Source organism: Dama dama, chromosome X (genome assembly GCF_033118175.1).
Source record: "Dama dama isolate Ldn47 chromosome X, ASM3311817v1, whole genome shotgun sequence".
NCBI lineage: Eukaryota > Metazoa > Chordata > Mammalia > Artiodactyla > Cervidae > Dama > Dama dama.
Window position 1 is genome coordinate 48,121,216 of NC_083714.1, and position 20,182 is coordinate 48,141,397.

The window sequence follows — 20,182 nt, forward strand, 5'->3', positions numbered from 1 at the left end:
AATGTTGAGCAGAGTTCCCTGTGGATTTGTAGTAGGTCCTTGTTGGTTATCTATTTTAAATATAGTCATGTGTATATGTTAATCCTCAACTCCTGATTTATCCCTGCCGCCTCAACTTCCCATTTGGTAACCATCAGTTTGGCTTCTATGTAGATGTATTTTTGATGCGTTCTTTGGGGGAGGCAGTTTTTTCCAGTAGTCATGTATGGATGTGAGAGTTGGACTATAAAGAAAGCTCAGCACCGATGAATTGATACATTTGAACTGTAGTGTTGGAGAAGACTTTTGAGAGTCTCTTGGACTACAAGGAAATCCAACTAGTCCGTCCTAAAGGAGATCAGTCCTGAATATTCATTGGAAGGACTGATGCTGAAGCTGAAACTCCAATACTCTGGCCACCTGATGCGAAGAACAGACTCATTTGAAAAGACCCTGATGCTGGGAAAGATTGAAGGCGGGAGGAGAAGGGGATGACAGAGGATTAGATGGTTGGATGGCATCACCGACTCAATGGGCATGAGTTTGGTTAAACCCCGGGAATTGGTGATGGACAGGGATGCCTGGCATGCTGCAGTCCATGGGGTCGCAAACAGTCAGACATGACTGATCGACAACTATACTGAGTTCTAGTTTTCTATTTTTCCTTTTGTTGCCTGTGTTTTGGTGTCACATACAATAAATCAATTCTAAGATGAATGTTATATAACTTCTCAAGTATGTTTTATTCTAGTAGTTTTGTAGTTTCAGATCTTACATTTAAATCTTTAATCAACTTTTATTTTAGTTTTGTGTATCAGATAAGGTAAGGGTCCAGTTTCATTCTCTTACATTCAGATGTCTAGGTTGCCCACTGTGATTAATTGAAGAGACGGCAAAGTGAAATTTAATATTGATGACCTCAAGGCAGAAATGGGTGACAGCCTGTAGGAAAAGTAATAGGGTGAGGGACCTGCCAGGAGCATGTCAAGTTTGGGGACTCTGACTTGATTCCCGCTGATATGCGGATGTGGTCCTGTGCAGATATGTTCTCACTCTTAGCACATAAACCTCTGCCAAGTAAAAGCCTCTGGGCCAGCAGTATTGTGCTCTTATCATGAGTCCATGGGCACTCTTTTGACTTTTGCCTTCGATGTCATTCAAATATGGGGTCATAATACAAGGACACGGTGTCCCTCTTGACCTCTGATAAAAGAAGCTTCTCATTTAAATTCCTTTGACTTATGATCCACTCTCTAGTTTATGGTTTTTACTATATTTTTTAACAGATTCTTAGACAAACTTGGCAGAGGAGAGTATACAGTCCCATACAGTCTTAGATAATTGAACTTCTGTTAATATTTTATATCACCACACTGTTGATTTCTAATCCATTTACCTCTCTGGCATGTGTTTCTGATAAGATACATACTCAAAAAACTATCATAAAAGCTGCATGTAATATGCAGTAAGTGATTAGAGAACATGAAGAAAGCAATACTCAAGAGAATGAGAAAATTTTGGGAGGAGGTGACCATTAGGCTGGCCTCAGATGGTTGCTAGTTTCTGAGTCACAGAAGATAGCATGGATACAGGCAAAGAGGAAAGCAGAAGGTCTTAGGGAAATCATTGTGTTAGTCAATAGAGGTTGTTATGGACACAGCTAGAGAGGTCAGTTGGAATCTATTCATAGGGAACCTGTAAAAGTGGAAGTGTAAAGAGTTTGTACTACTCTTTGCAAGTGCTAATGAGCAAACCCGCCCCCCTCTACTCCCCACCAAAACCAAAAACAGCATTTGCAATAAGCCCTGACATGTCTGAATCACAATATACTATCCTTTTCCAGGGGAAATACAGGCATCCGATATTGATATTTTCTGTTATACTACTTGGATATATCCTTTCTAAACTCATGACTTATTATTTATGTTTTTCTGTTTTAACCCTAGGTGTCCTTGGATCCTTTTTAAACTCTGAGCATGCCCACCTCTTTCTGGAATGTGGCAGTGTATCGGTGTATTTTTAAATACATACCAGGGCTACTTTGGGAAAACAAGGCCCTCTAACATATGCTTTGGTCCAACTCAGGGCTGCCCTGATAGCTCAGTTGGGAAAGAATCCACTTGCAATTCAGGAGATCCTGGTTCAATCCCTGAGTCTGGAAGATCCACTGGAGAAGAGATAGGCTACCCACTCCAGTATTTTTTGGTTTCTCTTGTGGCTCAGATGGTAAAGAATCTGCCTGCAATGCAAGAGACCTGGGTTTGATCTCTGGATTTAGACGATCCCCTGGAGAAGGGGATCTAATGACTCCAGTATTCTGGCCTAGAGAATTCCATGGACAGTATAGTCTATAGGGTCACCAAGAGTCAGATACAACTTAGCAACTTTTGCTTTCAGCTCTTCAGGCCTAGCAACCTGTTGCCTTCCCTATAAAAGCAAACATTTCAGTAAGTCCAAGAGCAGGTAATTAAAGTGGGATAGTGTTAAGTGGTGATTTTATATACAGATCTGGAATCACAGAACCGAACTATATATAGATATAAGGTCTCTCTGTCCATATCATCCTGGTAGCTGATTTAGGTAATTAATTTTCTTCAAGCAAGGCATGAAAGTGCTCCCACTTCCTTTGAAAGGACAGCACACCCAGGGTGTCTTTCATTCTTATTGATTTCAAATCACATTCAGTGACTGACTTTGAATCATCAACTGGGTCTCCCAGGAGTTAAAGTGCCAGAAAGATTTAATTAGGGAGCTGCAGTCCAGATAAACGATACAATATCATTGACTTAAAGTCTGAGCTCAACTCTTTTTTTTTCCCATTTATTTTTATTAGTTGGAGGCTAACTACAATATTATAGTGGTTTTTGCCATACATTGACATGAATCAGCCATGGATTTACATGTGTTTCCCATCCCGATCCCCTCTCCCACCTCCCTCTCCATCCCATCCCTCTGAGTCTTCCCAGTGCACCAGCCCTGAGCACTTGTCTCATGCATCCAACCTGGGCTGGTGATCTGTTTCACCCTTGATAGTATACTTGTTTCAATGCTGTTCTCTCTGAACATCCCACCCTCGCCTTCTCCCACAGAGTCCCAAAATCTGTTCTGTACATCTGTGTCTCTTTTTCTGTTTTGCATATAGGGTTATCATTACCATCTTTTAAAATTTCATATATATGTGTTAGTATACTGTAATGGTCTTTATCTTTTTGGCTTACTTCACTCTGTCTAATGGGCTCAAGATTCATCCATCTCATTAGAACTGATTCAAATGAATTCTTTTTAATGGCTGAGTAATATTCCATAGTATATATGTACCACAGCTTCCTTATCCATTCATCTGCTGATGGGCATCTAGGTTGCTTCCATGTCCTGGCTATTATAAACAGTGCTGTGATGAACATTGGGGTGCATGTGTCTCTTTCAGATCTGGTTTCCTCAGTGTGTATGCCCAGAAGTGGGATTGCTGGGTCATATGGCAGTTCTATTTCCAGTTTTTGAAGGAATCTCCACACTGTTCTCCATAGTGGCTGTACTAGTTTGCATTCCCACCAATAGTGTAAGAGGGTTCCCTTTTCTCCACACCCTCTCCAGCATTTATTGCTTGTAGACTTTTGGATAACAGCCATTCTGACTGGTGTGTAATGGTAACTCATTGAGGTTTTGATTTGCATTTCTCTGATAATGAGTGATATGAGCTCAACTCTTTTGAAGCTGATGGTGAAACTCTGTGTTTTAGTTTTTTCTAAAATATTTTCTGAAGACACACGGAATTCTCATGGTCAGGGACTCTGCCTTGTATATCTTCATATTTGATTACTTCTGGAACATTTTTAAACATTTCAAAATGAAAGTTAACACCAAATTAAATATTCCATACTCTTACTTTTAAACCATGATAAACTTGTAGAACTTTGACTAACAAAAGACTTTACTGGGGAAGAATGTTTTATGACTGTAGTTATTTAGGAATGCTAGGGTATCGTGATAAATAAAAGACCAACTTTTTCTCTGTCTTATATTAATACTTGTATCAAAAGTCTCTCTACAGACTTCCATGTTTGTCCAGTGGTTAGGACTCCCTGCTTTCACTAGAAGGGGAATGGGTTCTATCCCTGTTCAGGGAACTATGATCCCACAACCTGCATAGTACCCCCACACACACAAAAAAAATTCTTTTCTGTGGTGGTGATCCTGTTTGTCACCTGCACTGGGATTGGGCCATACCCAGTGCCCTGCCCTTGGGAACACACTTCTCCCACCAGTTTCTTAGCAAAACAGTGGCTTAATCAATATTTGGTTCATTCCCTCCAAACATTATTTTAGTCCTTGGGAGTGCTAGTTGTGGGTTTTAGTTGTATCAGCATTTTGTGTCTCCTGAGCACCTTTAGCTGACAGCATAGGTGAGTGATGCAACAAACCCTATTATGATATAGGTGGCCAGGAGGTGATTTCTGCCTGCCTTTCTCAGGGGAAATATGACATTCACCATCCCCATGTGAAACCCACTTCCCATCTGTGTTCTGGCAATCTAGACCCTAATGTCATTCCATACCCCAAACAAAGGTAGTAACACCACACCTCTACTCCTTGCCCCTGAGATCAATTGTTAAGCAAGGTTATCCATCTTCACTGCAGACTCCTGACCCAGTCCAGACCTCTACTCTCTCAATAAGTGTGGACCTGTGGGTCTGTACCCCAACCTCTCAGGACCCCATATCCCTTTCTTCTCAGGTGCTCACCTCTTCTCTTCTTTCCCTCCCTTCCATGAGAAAATTCACACACACAAATATCATATTTTCACTGTTTGATCTTTATTTTAATAGCAGCCATCAGTTTACTATGATAATGTGAGAGTCAGTCTTTTTTTGATTGCCCATTTCTAAGAAAGCAGACCTCTGGAGACACATTTCTAAACTGTCTGACTCTTCTATTCAGTTACTGGCTACCCAGGCTGTACTCCTCTAGGGTCTTTTATTCTGGGGTGGCTTGAGCTTATCTCCTGTTTTGTTTTTGCCTCCTGCTTTGACTCTGCCTCATATTTTGGTAACTTTTTTGGCTTTGATTCAATTTCTTATGTGCACAGGAACAGAAAAAAAACAATTTGGCTTTCTTGTTTTCTTCACTTTCTTTGAGTGGCATATGATTGGATTTTCTTTCTCAGGGTTCCTTGTAGAGGTCTTCTGACCCTCATGGTCATATTTTGTGCCTGGAAACGCAGGAGAAGTTCACTAGTTTTGAGGAAAGAGTATAAAAACTGAGTTGGAAGGGAGATTTCATGAAAAATGATGTGGGCTGATGAGAACTTTTGTGCCAGGCAGGGACAGTGTAGAGGTCTTGGGCAGCAAAGACAACGGAGAACATGGGGAGCTTAGTTGGAGTCATCTTACCTTCACACTGCCTCTGTACCTCTGATGACATAGGGTCTTCTTTCTTCCTTTCATCCTTGAAGCAAACCACATTGCAACTCTTCTTGGCTGCTGTGGTTTCCTGGTTACCTTAGTCATGATGATGCCAAGAAGTCACCTAATCCAGAATCTCTGCCTCTGTCCTCCCTATATATACCCTCTCAGAACAATGAGGAGCCACACCCTTCAATCTGATATGTCAGCTAGGCACTCCCCCAGCCAATGGTGGACTTAGACATTAGGGGATTTAGACATCACAGTGTACCACTTTGCCTACATCATGGGCTAGTGGATGCTAAGGGAGGCCATGATATAACTTTCCCACTCCTGAAACCTCTGTGTCGCTGATTCTGGGGAGTGGTGATTCAGAGGCACGGTGCTTCTTCTCATGACCTTCAGACTTTCCTTCAGTTCCCTATATCCTTTGACTTATATGTCTGCCTTCAACACTCCTGCCTCCTTCATCCCTCTATGAACCTCTGCAAAACACTTTCCATCCCTTTTCAGAACTTCAGAGTCCTCTAGTCACTTTATCTCTAGACCACCCTTTTCCTGTTGGGGGTTCTTGAGGGGCTTAAGGACCTTAAGAGCAAGGACTTAAGGTGGATAAGGGTAGTTAAGTACAGGTTGGATGTTTCTTCTACCCCAGTGAGCTTTAGAGACCCCTAGACTTGGTGAATCCTCAGTCTGCTGCCCCAAGGTCCATACACAGTCTCCATAAGATTATACATCAGAGCAAAGAAAATGTTAAATATCTCCTCCACTAATATTTTTGGGGACACTTCAGCTCTCATATTGAATAGGAAACTCAACTTGCCCCATCTACCAGAAGTACATTCCTGATTAAAAAAAAAAAAATGTAAGATGCTCAAAGGCAAGAGTCAGATGACCACTACACCACTGACTCTTGACAAAATCACTTACCCAGTGGTCCCTCATTGACAGTTATCAGTAGACAGGGCCCACAGCGGAGCTGACAAATAGCTCAGCAGGACAAGTACCAGTAGGTAGCTCATTGATAGTTGGTTGCTTGTTGGCGGGGTCCAGTGAGGCACTGACCAATGGCTGAGCAAGACCTGTTGCCTAGTAACAGGATGCAGAGTAATAAGGCACAGTGATGGGTACCTGCTAAGGGCTGTGCTCATGCTGCTCTGTTACATAAGGGCACTTTGCATCCGGCATGCTGGAATCTTTTTGATTGACTCCTTTCCAACCTCAGATTTTGGTTTCCAACACTTATTTAACTTTTACTCATCATTATTTCATTGTATTCCCAGGCATGCCTGTCACTAGTGTTTATCTCTATGCCCCTCCAACACCTGCCACTTGATCACAGGCTCAGCATATAGTATAGCTAATAGTTAAAAGCCAACAAGAATGTGAACGCCAGCCTACCTTGAAAACTATTCTGACCAACCTTAACCTCACAGTGATTATTTTTCTATTCACAATGTAACAGAGCAGGATAGGAACAGTGATTAGAAGATAGCCTTTGGTGTGCCTCATTTCTCCACACCCTGTTACTAGGCAACAGGTGTTGCTCAGCCTTGCTTGGTGCCCCAGAGGGCTCCATTCACATGCAACCAATTGTCAATGAGTGACAGTTATTAGTTGTCCTGCTCAGGTATTGGTCAGCACCACAGTGTGCCCTGCCCACAAGTTACTGTCAATGAGGGACCAGTGGGAAGTCAAGGGTGGTGTGGTGGTCATCAGGTGGAGAGTGAGATATGAGGCAGATTCTGGCCTTCTTCTAGAGGCCCTGGAGCTCACCAGGCCTTGGGCCAGTAGGTAAGCTCAAGGGCCCAGGGAACAGACTGGGGACTACATCCTGTACTACTGCAGAACCCTCCCTAAGGCCTTCCACTAGCCTTGTCCCAGGTCTTGTGAAGCGATGAACCTCTCCCCCATCCCTGTCTCTGTGACCTGATAACAGTGGTCGTCTTTCTGGGTCTCAGTCTGTGAGAACTGATCTCCCTATTTGGATGGCTTGAGGAGACTGAGGACCTATTAGGTTGGTTGCCTGGCTCTGTCAGGGATGAGAATGTGGGAACCTGGCCCTGAAGGAGCTGCTGACTAAGATCCGCTTCTGCTTCATGAGATCTGGGTGGGATATTTCAGGGTGAAAATTGTGCCTTAAGACTTTGCCCTTTATTGTCAGGACAGAGAATAACATTCATCTGATAGAGATTTACCGAAACATCATTACCTGACCATGACCTGACCTTAAGAACAAAGGGTCTGACACTAAGAATTCTGCAACAACTAACCACACCTCTCTCTAACATTTGTTTTTGAACAGACTTACTGAAAACTTTCAGTAACTTTGGGGTCTTAGGGCGTGAGCCACCCATCTCCTTGTATGAATTTGTAATAAACACTTCTCTGTTCCAAACTCTAGCATTTAGTTTTGATGGACCACATTCTGCATCAGGCACATGGACTTGCAATTTTGGTAACAACAGTACTGTCTAAGGACAGACTTTGCCTCTCTTAAACAACAGCAGAGACTGGCCAAGTGCTCACAATCATCCGTAACATACCCACTGACTAGGCTTGGCTAAACTTAGGCAAGCTTCTCTCCTCTGAACTTCAGTTTTCCCCAAAGCTTGAGCAAGCACTAAGGTTCAGACATTTCTGTCTCCCTTAACAGCTCATTTTGAGAATCAACTTTCTACAGAGAGAAACACTTCTTATTAAACTGCTCCATCATGCTGCCTGCTTATCTATCCCCACCACTGGCCCCATCACACACACACACACACACATGTTGCTGCTCACCCTGCTTATCCTTCCATGTTAAAGAAACATCTTTTTCTGTTTTATTTTGAGACATGTGAAGATCTTGTTGTCAAAGAATTCTCCTTATTACAATCGATTCAGTTCAATCGTTCAGTAATGTTCGAATCTCTGTGTACCATGGACTGTAGCACACCAGGTTACCCTGTTCATCACCAGCTCCCGGAGCTTGCTCAAACTCAAGTCCATCGAATCAGTGATGCCATCCAACTATCTCATCCTTTGTCATCCCCTTCTCTGGCTTTCAATCTTTCCCAGCATCAGGATCTTTTCCAATGAGTCAGTTTTCGCATCAGGTGGCCTAATTACTGGAGCTTCAGCCTCAGCATCAGTCCTTCCAATGAGTATTCAGGACTGATTTCCTTTAGAATTGACTGGTTTGATCTCCTTGCAGTCCAAGGGACTCCCAAGTGTCTTCTTCAACACAAGAGTTCAAAAGCATCAATTCTTCAGCACTCAACTTTCTTTATTGTCCAACTCTCACATCCATACATGACTACTGAAAAAAACTTAGCTTTGACCTACAGACCTTGGTCAGTAACGTAATGTCTCTGCTTTTTAATATGCTGTAGAGGTTGGTCATAGCTTCTCTTCCAAGGAGCAAGTGTCTTTTAATTTCATGGCTGCAGTCACCATCTTCAGGGATTTTGGAGCCCAAGAAAAGAAAGTCTGCACTGTTTCCATTGTTTCCCCAACTATTTGCCATGAAGTGATGGGACTGGATGCCACGAACCTCTTTTTTAATGTTGAGTAAGCTAGCTTTTGCTTTCTCCTCTTTCACCTTCATCAAGAAGCTCTTTAGCTCCTCTTTGCTTTATGCGTTAAGGGTAGTGTCGTCTGCATATCTGAGTTTATTGGTATTTCTCTGGCAATCTTCATTCCTGCTTTTGCTTCATCCAGTCAGACATTTCTCAGGATGTTCTCTGAATGTAAATTAAATAAGCAGGGTGACAATATACAGTCTTGACATACCCCTTTCCCAATTTGGAACCAGTTTGTTGTTCCATGTCCAGGTCTAACTGTTGCTTTTTGCCCTACAGATTTCTCAAGAGGAAGATAATATGGTCTTGTATTCCCATTTCTTTATGAATTTTCTGCAATTTCTTGTGATCCATACTGTCGAGTGATTTAGCATAGTCAATGAAGCAGATGTTTTTCTGGAATTCTTTTGTTTCTTTTCTATGTTCTAAAGGATGTTGGCAATTTGATCTCTTTTTCCTTGGCTTTTCTCAATCCAGCTTGAACATCTGAAATTTCTTGTTTCAAGTATTGTTGAAGCCTGGCTTAGAGAATTTCCAGCATTACTTTGGTAGTGTGAGACATTACCCTATAACCATAGTCATTTCAAATCAAGTTCCTTCTTACATTAGTCTGGATTTTTTGTATTTAATTGTAAAAATGGACATAAATAATTTGGTGTAAAGTTTATTTCCCACTTAACAGGTATTAATTCACCCCTTGCACTGTTTCAGGCACCGTTATGGGTGCAAGGTGCACATCACTAACCAATACCCATGATCCTGCTCTCATGGGGCTTACATTCTAGTCAGTGAAGATGAAAGGTTCACATTAGTGACTAAATAGTGAAATATACAGTATAGAGAGAACCTTATGAGTTATGATAAATGGGGAGTTTTTCCTCCCCAGAGGTTAGTGAGGGAAAGCCTTATGAATCCAGGACATTTGAGCAAAGACTTAATTAAAGAAATGAGGGAGTGACTTTGTGGCTATCTTGGGCAATAAAGTCTGGGGAAAGGAAATGGCCAGGTCAAAAGCCCCCAAAAGGTATTGACTATGTCCTTTCAATAAAACAAGGAGACTGGTGCAAGTGGGACCAGGTGAGTGAGGATGAGACTAAAAAGTGATGAGCTGCTGATGAGAGAGAACAGGGCAGGAAAAGGAGAAATGTAATAGTAAACTTATCTTTCCATTTACATGATGATTTGGTTCACCGTACACAAGCCACACTGGGCTGTGGTGGTAAAGAGGAGAGGCATTTGTCATAGTCTGATGGCAAGGAGGTGGGGGAAGGGTATTTTTCAGTAAAGACACCCGAGATGAATCCTGAGCCACCTAAAGCAGATAGATCACCAAGTGGAAAGTTGTGAAAGTGTTTCCCAGACAGTCGGGGAGAACCTGCAAAGGCACCGAAACCCAAGAAAGCTGGTTATACATGCCTTGAATATGACTGGAATCTAAGGTATGATGGGGAAATTGTGAAGAAACATGGCCTTGGAGGTAGAGAGAAGAAATTGAAGGGACACCTGGGCATATGTTAACTTAATGTCTGGGTTACCCTGCTTTGAAAGAGCATTATTAATGTTTTCTAATTGTAAATATATACTCGAGGCAAAGCAGTACGGAAATGCAAAAAGGAGTATACAGATGAAATTAGAGAACACCAATAAGTGTGTCAATAGACATATATACTGTTCATATTCTGTCTTTGTTGTTCTACCTAAATGTTTATAACATATATATTATATATGTTATATAATGCTAAATATGTACATTTAATACACATATTTTTGGATGAACATATATACATCAGTGATTTTTTTTTAATTTATACAAATTGAATCAAACTATATGCTATATTGTAGCCTTCCTTTTCTATACCATATGCTGGGAGAATTTTCTCACCTCAACAAACATGTAACAGCCAGTATTTCTGAGGATTACTGTGATGTTCAAATGCTTACTTATCCCATACTCCATCAAGTGCTATGAAGACAGGAACCATGTGCATCTTGCTCACTGGTTGCTTCCATATCTTTTCTACTGTAAGCAAGGCTGTAATAAACTTTGGGGTTCATGTATCTTTTCAAATTAGTGTTCATTTTCTTCTGATATATAGCTAGGAGTGGAATAGCTGGGTCACATGGTAGTTCTATTGTTAGTTTTTTAAAGAAACTTCCATGTTGTTTTCCAAGTTGAGTGCACAAATTTACATTCTCACCAATTATATACAAGGGCTTCCTTTTCTCCAAAACCTTGCCGTCATATGTTATTTTCAGACTTTTTGACTTGATGATAGCCATTCTGATAGCTGTGAGGTGATATCTCCTAGTGATTTTGACTTCTATTTCTCTAATTATTAGTGATGCTCAGCATTTTTCCATGTGCCTATTAACTCATACTGTAAGTAGTTAATTAAGTTAATTTGAAAAACTTTCAAGTTCTTACAATCATCAATAGCATGTCCCTTTTTATTGTTGAATAGTATTGCATCGGATGAATGCACAACGTGTATATTGGTTTACCAGTTGAATAACATTTGAGTTATTGCCAGTTTGGGGCTATTATTAATACAGTCACAATAAACATTGGCATGAAGGGCTTTATGTGAACAGAAATTCATGTTTTACATGGGAGTTTTTAGGAATGAGATTACACAGTTTTCCAGTGTGCAGATATTTATGAGTAATGAAAAACTTTTCCCAAAGTGTCTTTATCATATTGCATTCTTATAAGCAATTGAGGAGAGTTTGTTTCTCTCTTTTCCTGAGAGTAGTTTATGTTCTCAGTTATTTTTTTTCTTTTATCCAATATACAATTTGCATACTTAATATGCATTAAGTACTAATTACTAATTAGGTTAATTAATTTTTATGTTTATCAGTCATCTGTATAACTTATGTCATATCTTATGTCAACCAATTGCTATTCAAATATTTTCCCACATTTATTTTTGAGTTTTTTTTTTTCCTCCATTTATTTTTATTAGTTGGAGGCTAATTACTTTACAGTATTGTAGTGGTTTTTGTTTGTTCTCTGATTAGTATATTTGAGAGCTCTTATATATTATGGTTATAATATATCCTATATGTATATTTATGTATATGCATATGTATGTAAAATCTATATGTATCTGCATAACCACCTCAAGATTGAGAACTATTCTGTAACCATAAAGGAATTCCCTAATACCACAGTCTTGGAGCTGCATTCTTTTTCCATAATCCCTTACGACTACTGATTTCTTTTCCATGTCTCTAATTTTGTCATTTTGAGAATTATATATACATGGAATCATAAAGTATATGTCTTTTTGAGATTGGCCTCTGTTTTACTTTGGCATGCACTTGAGATTCATCCACGTTGTTATGTGTATTAATATTTTCTTCCATTTTATTGATGAAGAGTGTTGCTGGTATGGTTAACTGTGTGACTGGTATGGTGGTATGGTTATGTAACTATGGTTACACCACAGTTGAACAATTCACTCATTGAAGGACATCTAACCTGTCTACATTTTTAGGTATTACAAACAAAGTTTCGATGAAAATTCATGTAAAAGTTTTATGTTCATTTCTCTAGAATAAATATGCAGGAGTACAACTTCTGGGTCAAATTATACTTGCATGTTTATAGCATGTTGTATAATAAAGTATAAAACTCTTTTTCAAGATAGCTGTACCATTTTATACTCTCACAAGAAATGTATGAATGATCCAGTTTCTCTGCATTCTTGCCACCTTGTAGTGTGGTCACTTTTAAAAAATGCATAGCCACTTTGATAGATATAGAGCGGTTAAAACTCTTTATAGTTTTGATTTGCATTTCCATCATCGCTGATATGGTCAACATCTTTTCCTGTGCTTATTTGCCATTGCTGTGACTTCTTTGGCCAAGTTTTTGTTCAAGTCTTTCAATTATCTTGATCATTTTCTAATGAGTGTCTGTTTTCACTTGATGACTTTTAGAGTTTTACATAAGTGTTTTTCATTCCCAACTAGTTTCCATGCAATTATATTTATTGGAGTTTTGCACATGTAAAATTATTAATATTATATGCTTACACATTCAGATACAATGAATTTAGCCTGAATTTGAGAAATATTAGTTTTTATATGGCTTTCTTCTAGAAATATATGATATTTTTACATTTTCTAAGTACGTTTGGTTTTCCACATATATGCCAAAATATAAATTAATAAGTATCTCTGTATAAGTCATAATAGTATACATAGGCTACATCCTATATATAGGATACATCTATAGAAAATATTCTACTTGTTTTGCTCTTTGAGAAGGACCCTATCACTGAAAAATAATTTTAATAAAGGAAATGCAGGGAAGTTGACTATTGATTTACAGAATAGACAGGGTTTCTTGGTAAGACAGGAAGTCCAAATTCTGTCAAGTACTGGTATGGTTGTACAGCTGAATGTAACCATTTTATAAATCTAAAGCTATTTTTTATTAATGTTTAGCTATGGAGCTTCTATAAATAGGAAACTACTATCACATATGAAATTCCTACATTAAGAACTTTGGAGAAATGTTCAATCAGAAAATCATGGAATATACTGATGATATTGGTGTAATTGCAGGTTGGAGCAAACATTCATCAATACTATATAGAACTGTAGTGTTTAAAAGTTTGGGGATGAGATTATGGAAAGGATCAATATAATTCTTAGTATTGATCTACATAGAAAACTAAATTATGCATCATTAGTTGTATCAGTATAATTAAAAATAGACTGAAGTCTGCAGAAAAGAATTTATTGATGCCTACATTATATATCACAAACTAGAAATCTGTCTTCCATTTTAGTCATGCTAGTTTTTCAGAAATGAATAACCTTTTAATGACAAATGGAATTGAGGACCAGTAAGAGGGAAAATATTTCATCATTTCACTTGTTCCATCATGACTGAGGACAAATTGTGAAAGTTCTATAGAGGTCACAGAATTAGAACAAAGAATTTCATAATTGGTATGGAAATACAAAAAACCTTGGATAGCCAAAGCAATTTTGTGAAAGAAGGATGGAACTGGAGGAACCAACCTGCCTGACTTCAGACTATACTACAAAGCTATAGTCATCAAGACAGTATGGTACTGGCACAAAGACAGAAATATAGATCAATGGAACAAAACAGAAAGACCAGAGATAAATCCACCCACCTATGGACACCTTATCTTTGACAAAGGAGGCAAGAATATATAATGGAGAAAAAATAATCTCTTTAACAAATGGTGCTGGGAAAACTGGTCAACTACTTGTAAAAGAATGAAACTAGAACACTTTCTAACCCCACACACAAGAATAAACTCAAAATGGATTAAAGATCTAAATGTAACACCAGAAACTATAAAACTCCTAGAGGAAAACATAGGCAAAACACTCTCTGACATAAATCACAGCAGGATCCTCTATGACCCACCTCCCAGAGGAATGGAAATAAAAGCAAAAAATAAATAATTAAACTTAAAACCTTTAGCACAACAAAGGAAAGTATAAGCAAGGTGAAAAAAACATCTTTCAGAACGGGACAAAATAATAGCAAATGAAGTAATGGACAATGAATTAATCTCAAAAATATACAAGCAGCTCCTGCAGGTCAGTTCCAAAAAAATAAATGACCAATTCAAAAATCAGGCCAAAGAACTAAACAGACATTTCTCCAAAGAAGACATACAGATGGCTAACAACACATGAAAAGATGCTCAACACCACTCATTATCAGAGAAATGCAAATCAAAACCACGATGAGGTACCATCTCATGTTGGTCAGAATGGCTCCTATCAAAAAGCCTACAAAGAATAAATGCTGGAGAGGAAGAGTGTGAAGGTTCCTCAAAAATTCAAAATGGAACTTCTCTACAACCCTGTAATCCCACTGTGGGCATAAACACTGACGAAACCAGAATTGAAAGAGACACGTGTACCCCAATATTAATCACAGCACTGTTTATAAGAGCCAGGACATGGAAAGCAACCTAGATGTCCATCAGCAGACGAATGGTTAAGCAAGCTGTGGTACATATGCACAATGGAATATTACTCAGGTATTAAAAAGAATGCATTGCATCAATTCTAATGAGGTGGATGAAACTGGAGCCTATTATAGAGTGAAGGAAGTCAGAAAGGAAAACACCAATACAGTATATTAACGCACGTAAGTGGAATATAGAAAGATGGTAACAATGCCCCTATATGTGAGACAGCAAAAGAGACACAAAGGTAAAAACAGACTGTTGGACTCTGTGAGAGAAGGCGAGAGTAGGAAGATTTGAGCAAATGACATTGAAACACGTATATCATCATACATGAAACAGATCTCCAGTCCAGCTTGGATGCATGAGGCAGGGTGCTCAGGGCTAGTGCGGTGGGATGACCATGAGGGATGGGATGGGGAGGGAGGTGAGAGGGGGGGTTCAGGATGGGGAACACATATACACCCATGGCTGACTCATGTCAATGTATGGCACAACCACTACAATATTGTAAAGTAATTAGCCTCCAATCAAAATAAATAAATTGAAATAAAAGAATTAAAAAAAAAAAAAGGACAGCACACCTAGGGGGTCTTTCACCCTTATTGATTTTAAATCACATTCAGTGACTGATTTTGAATCATCAATGGGGTCTCCCAGGCGTTAAAGTGCCTGAAAGTTTGAATTAGGCAGCTGCAGTCCAGATCAAAGATAACATATCATTGAGTTAAAATTTGAACTCAACCCTTTGGATGCTGATGGTGAAACTCTGTGTTTTAGTTGCTTCTAAAAAGTTTTCTGAAGAAACACAGGATGCATATCATCAGAGACTCTGCCTTGTGTATCTCCATATTTGATTAATTTCTCCTTGAACCTTTCAAAACATTTCCAAATGAAAGTTAACATCAAATTAAATATTTCATACTCTTTCCTTTAAACCATGATAAACTTGTCAAAGTTGGACTAACAAAAGACTTTACTGGGGAAGAATGAGAATGTTTTACGACTCTAGTTATTTAGAAATCCTAAAATATGGTGATAATTAAAAGACCAATTTTTACTCAGTCTTATATTAGTACCTATGTAAAATTCTCTGTACTGACTTCCATGACTGTCCAGTAGATAGAAATCCATGCTTTCACTAGAAAGGCACGGATTCAATCCCTGTTCAGGGAACTATGCCTCCACAACCTACATAGTGCCCCCCCACCAAATTTTTTTTTTTTTCTCTATAGAGAGTGATCCTGTTTGTAATGTGCACTAGGACTGGGCCACCACCACTGCCCTTCTTTGGGAATACATTGCTCCCAAAATGTTCTTAGCAAATAGGTGGCCTAATTAATATTTGGTTAGTTCCCTCCAAACATTATTTGAGTCCCTGGGAGTTCTAGTTGTGGGTTTTAGTTGTATCAGCACTTTGTGCCTTCTGAGCCCCTTTAGCTGACAGCATAGGTGAGTGATGCAACAAACCCCATTATGAGGTAGGTGGCCAGGAGGTGATTTCTGCCTGCCTTTCTCAGGGGGAGTTTCACATTCACCACCCCCATGTGAAAACCCCTTCCCATCTGGGCCTGGCAATCTAGACATCAATGTCTTTCCACACCCCAGACAAAGGCAGGGACACCACACCACTACTCCTTGTCCTTGAAATCAAGTGTTAAGCAGGGTTATCCATCTTCAGTGCAGACTCCTGACCCAATCCACACCGCTAATCTCTGGCTAACTGGGGACCTGAAGGTCTGTTCCCCAACCTCTCAGGACCACATATCCCTCCCATCTCCAGTGCCCACCTCTTCTCTTCTTTCCCTCCCTTCCATCAGAAAATTCACACACACACAGATATCATCTTTTCACCATTTGATGTTTCTTTTATTTGCAGCCATCAGTCTATTATGTTAGTATAAGAGTCTTTTCTTGGTTGGGCATTGCTTAGAACGCAGACCTCTGAAGACACAATTCAAAACTGTCTAAACTTTGCTATTCACTTACTGGCTGCCCACGTTGTACTTCTCCAGGGTCTCGTCTTTTGGGGCAGCTGAGCTTATCGTCTCCTTGGATTCTGCCTCCTTCCTTGACTCTGCCTCACAGTTTGGTACCTTTTTCGGCTTCGATTCGATTTCTTACGTCCACAGCGAGAGAAGAAACAGTTTGTTTTTCTTGTTTTCTTCAATTTCTTCGATTGAGTGGCATACGAACGGATTTTCTTTCTGAAGATACTTTGTAGAGGTCTTCTGACCCTCTTGGTCATATTTCGTGCCTGGAAGACAAGACAAGGGTATTAGCTTTGAGGAAAGGAAATAAAAACTGAGGTGGAAGGGAGATTTCATGAAAGAGGGATGTGGGCTAATGACGGCTTTTGTGCCGGGCATGGGTAGTGTAGAGGTCTTGGGCAGCAAAGTCAATGGAGAACATGGGAAGCTTAGTTGGAGTCATCTTACCTTCACACCGCCTCTGCACCTCCTTTGACAAAGGGTCTTCTTTGTTCCATTCTTCCTTGAAGCAAACCGCATTGCAACTCTTCTTGACTGCTGTGGCTTCCTGGTTGCCTTAGTCATGATGGTGCCAAGAAGTGGCCTAGCCCAGACTCTCTGCCTCTGATCTCCCTATTTATAGCCTTTGAGGACAATGAGGAGCCACACCCTTCAATCTGATTGGTCTGTTAGGCACTGCCCCAGCCAATAGTAGCTTGGGGGGCTTAGACATCACAATGCACCACTGTGCCCATCAACATGGGCTAGTGAATGCTGAGGGAGGCCCTGATATAACTTTCCCACTGCTGACATGTCTGTGTGTCTGATTCTGGGGAGTGGTGATTCAGGGGCATGGTGCTTCTCCTCATGACCTTCAAACTTCCTTTCTGTTCCCTTTATCCTCTGACTTATATGTGCCACTTCAACACTCCTGCCACTTTCATCCCTCCATGAACATCTGCCAAACCCTTTCTGTCCCACTTCATCCCTTCAGAGTACTAGTCTAAGCACTTCATCTCTAGATCACTTTCTCCCTCTTGGATTCCTAAGGGGCTTAAGGAACTTAAGAGAAAGCACTTTAAGTGGACAAAGGTAATTAAGGACAGGTTGCATGTTTTATCTACTGTGACGAGCTTTAGCGACCCCCAGACTAGGTGAATCCTCAGTCTGTTTCCCAAAGTTCAATGCACAGTCTCCATAAGATTATACATCAGAGCAAAGACAGTTTTAAATGTCTCCTCCATTTTGGGTGGACACTTCAATTCTCATATTGAATAGGGAAACTCAACTTGCCCCATCTAGCAGAAATAAATTGCTGATTATTTTTTTTTTAAAAGGAAGGTGCTCAAAGTCAAGAGTCAGTTCACCACTGCACCACTGACTCTTGACTGGATCAATTCCCCAGTCACCCCTCCTTGACCGTTATCAGTAGGTAGGGCCCATTGCAGTGCTGACCAATAGCTGAGCAGGACAAGTACCTGTAGGTAGCTCATTGATAGTTGGTTGCTTGTGGGTGGGGCCAATGAGGCACTGACCAATGGCTGAGCAAGTCCTGTTGCCTAGTAACAGGATGCGGAGTAATACGACACAGCAACGGCTACCTGCGAAGGGCTCTGCCCATGTTGCTCTGTTACATAAGGACACTTTGGGTCCAGTGTGCTGGCATCTTTTTGACTGACTCCTTTCCAACCTCAGATTTTTATTTCAAATACTTATTTAACTTTTGCCTATCATTCTTTTCGTTATATTCCCAGGCGTTCCTGTCACCAGCACTTATCTCTATGCCCCTCCAACCGCTGCCACTTGATCACATGTTCAGCATATAGTATAAATAGTTCCAAGCCAACAAGAATGTGCAGGCCAGCCCACGTTGAAAACTACTTTCACAAACCTTAAATTCACAGTGATTCTTTTTCTATTTACAGTGTAACAGAGCAGGATGAGCACAGCGCTTAACAGGTAGCCATTGGTGTGTTCCATTTCAACCCACCCTGTTCCTAGGCAACAGGTGTTGCCCAACCATTGCTTGGTGCCTCAGAGGGCCCCAGCCACAGGCAAACAATTGTAAATGAGTGACTGTTAGCTGTCCTGCTTAGCTATTGGGCAGCACTGCAGTGGGCAATGCCCACAGGTTACTGTCAGTGAGGGACCATTGGGGAAGTGATTAAGTCAAGGGTGGTGTGGTAATCAGGAGGAGACTGAGATTAGAGGCAGATTCAGGCCTTCTTCCGGAGGCCCTGGAGCTCACGCAAACTTGGGCCAGTGGGAGAGCTGGAGGGCCCAGGGAATAGACTGGGGACTACATGGTGTAGTGCTCCAGAGCCCTCACTAAGGCTCTCCACTAGCCTTGGCCAAAGCCTTGAAAAGCAGTGTACCTCTCCCCCACCCCTGTCTCTGAGACCTACTACCAGTGGTTTTCTCTCTGGGTCTCAGTCTGTGAGAACTGGTTTCCCCATTTAGATGCCCTGAGGACACTGAGGACCTATTGTGTTGGATGCCTGTCTCCGTCAGGTAGGACAGCTGGGCAGAGTGTGGGAACCTGGCACTGAAGGAGGTACTGACTGAGAGCTGCTTCCCCTTAACCAGGAATGGGACACGGCAGAGTGAAAGCTGTGCCTCAAGACTGCTGTTTCTTTTTTTTTTTTTTTCCCATTTATTTTTATTAGTTGGAGGCTAATTACTTTACAATATTGTAGTGGGTTTTGTCATACATTGACATGAATCAGCCATGGATTTACATGTATTCCCCATCCCGATCCCCCCTCCCACTTCTCTCCCCATCCCATCCCTCTTGGTCTTCCCAGAGCACCAGCCCTGAGCACGTGTCTCATGCATCCAACCTGGGCTGGTGATCTGTTTCACCATAGATAATATACATGTTTCGATGCTGTTCTCTCTGAACATCCCACCCTCGCCTTTTCCCACAGAGTCCCAAAGTCTGTTCTGTACATCTGTGTCCCTTTTTCTGTTTTGCATATAGGGTTATCATTACCATCTTTGTAAATTCCATATATGTGTGTTAGTATACTGTATCGGTCTTTATTTTTCTGGCTTATGTCACTCTGTATAATGGGCTCAAGTTTCATCCATCTCATTAGAACTGATTCAAATGAATTCTTTTTAATGGCTGAGTAGTATTCCATGGTGTATATGCACCACAGCTTCCTTATCCATTCATCTGCTGATGGGCATCTAGGTTGCTTCCATGTCCTGGCTATTATAAACAGTGCTGTGATGAACATTGGGGTGCACGTGTCTCTTTCAGATCTGGTTTCCTCAGTGTGTATGCCCAGAAGTGG

At 40.6% G+C, this 20,182-nt stretch overlaps 1 protein-coding gene across 1 annotated transcript; it reads right to left on the reverse strand.

The window, feature by feature from the left end:
* Positions 1-16,954: 16,954 nt before the first annotated feature.
* Positions 16,955-17,468, reverse strand: LOC133052069 (spermatid nuclear transition protein 3-like). The gene is made up of 2 exons (XM_061136841.1): positions 17,352-17,468; positions 16,955-17,170 (listed from the first exon to the last, which is right to left on the reverse strand). The coding sequence occupies exons 1-2, from the start codon at positions 17,466-17,468 to the stop codon at positions 16,955-16,957; spliced, it is 333 nt and encodes a 110-aa protein (XP_060992824.1).
* Between the last annotated feature and the right edge of the window lie 2,714 nt (positions 17,469-20,182).

Excerpts from the sequence above, each read along its gene's own strand:
- LOC133052069 (XM_061136841.1), bottom strand. The coding sequence starts at position 17,468 with ATGACTAAGGCAACCAGGAAGCCACAGCAGTCAAGAAGAGTTGCAATG. Across the intron at positions 17,171-17,351 it reads GGTGCAGAGGCGGTGTGAAG|GCACGAAATATGACCAAGAG; the intron begins GTAAGATGACTC and ends CTTGTCTTCCAG.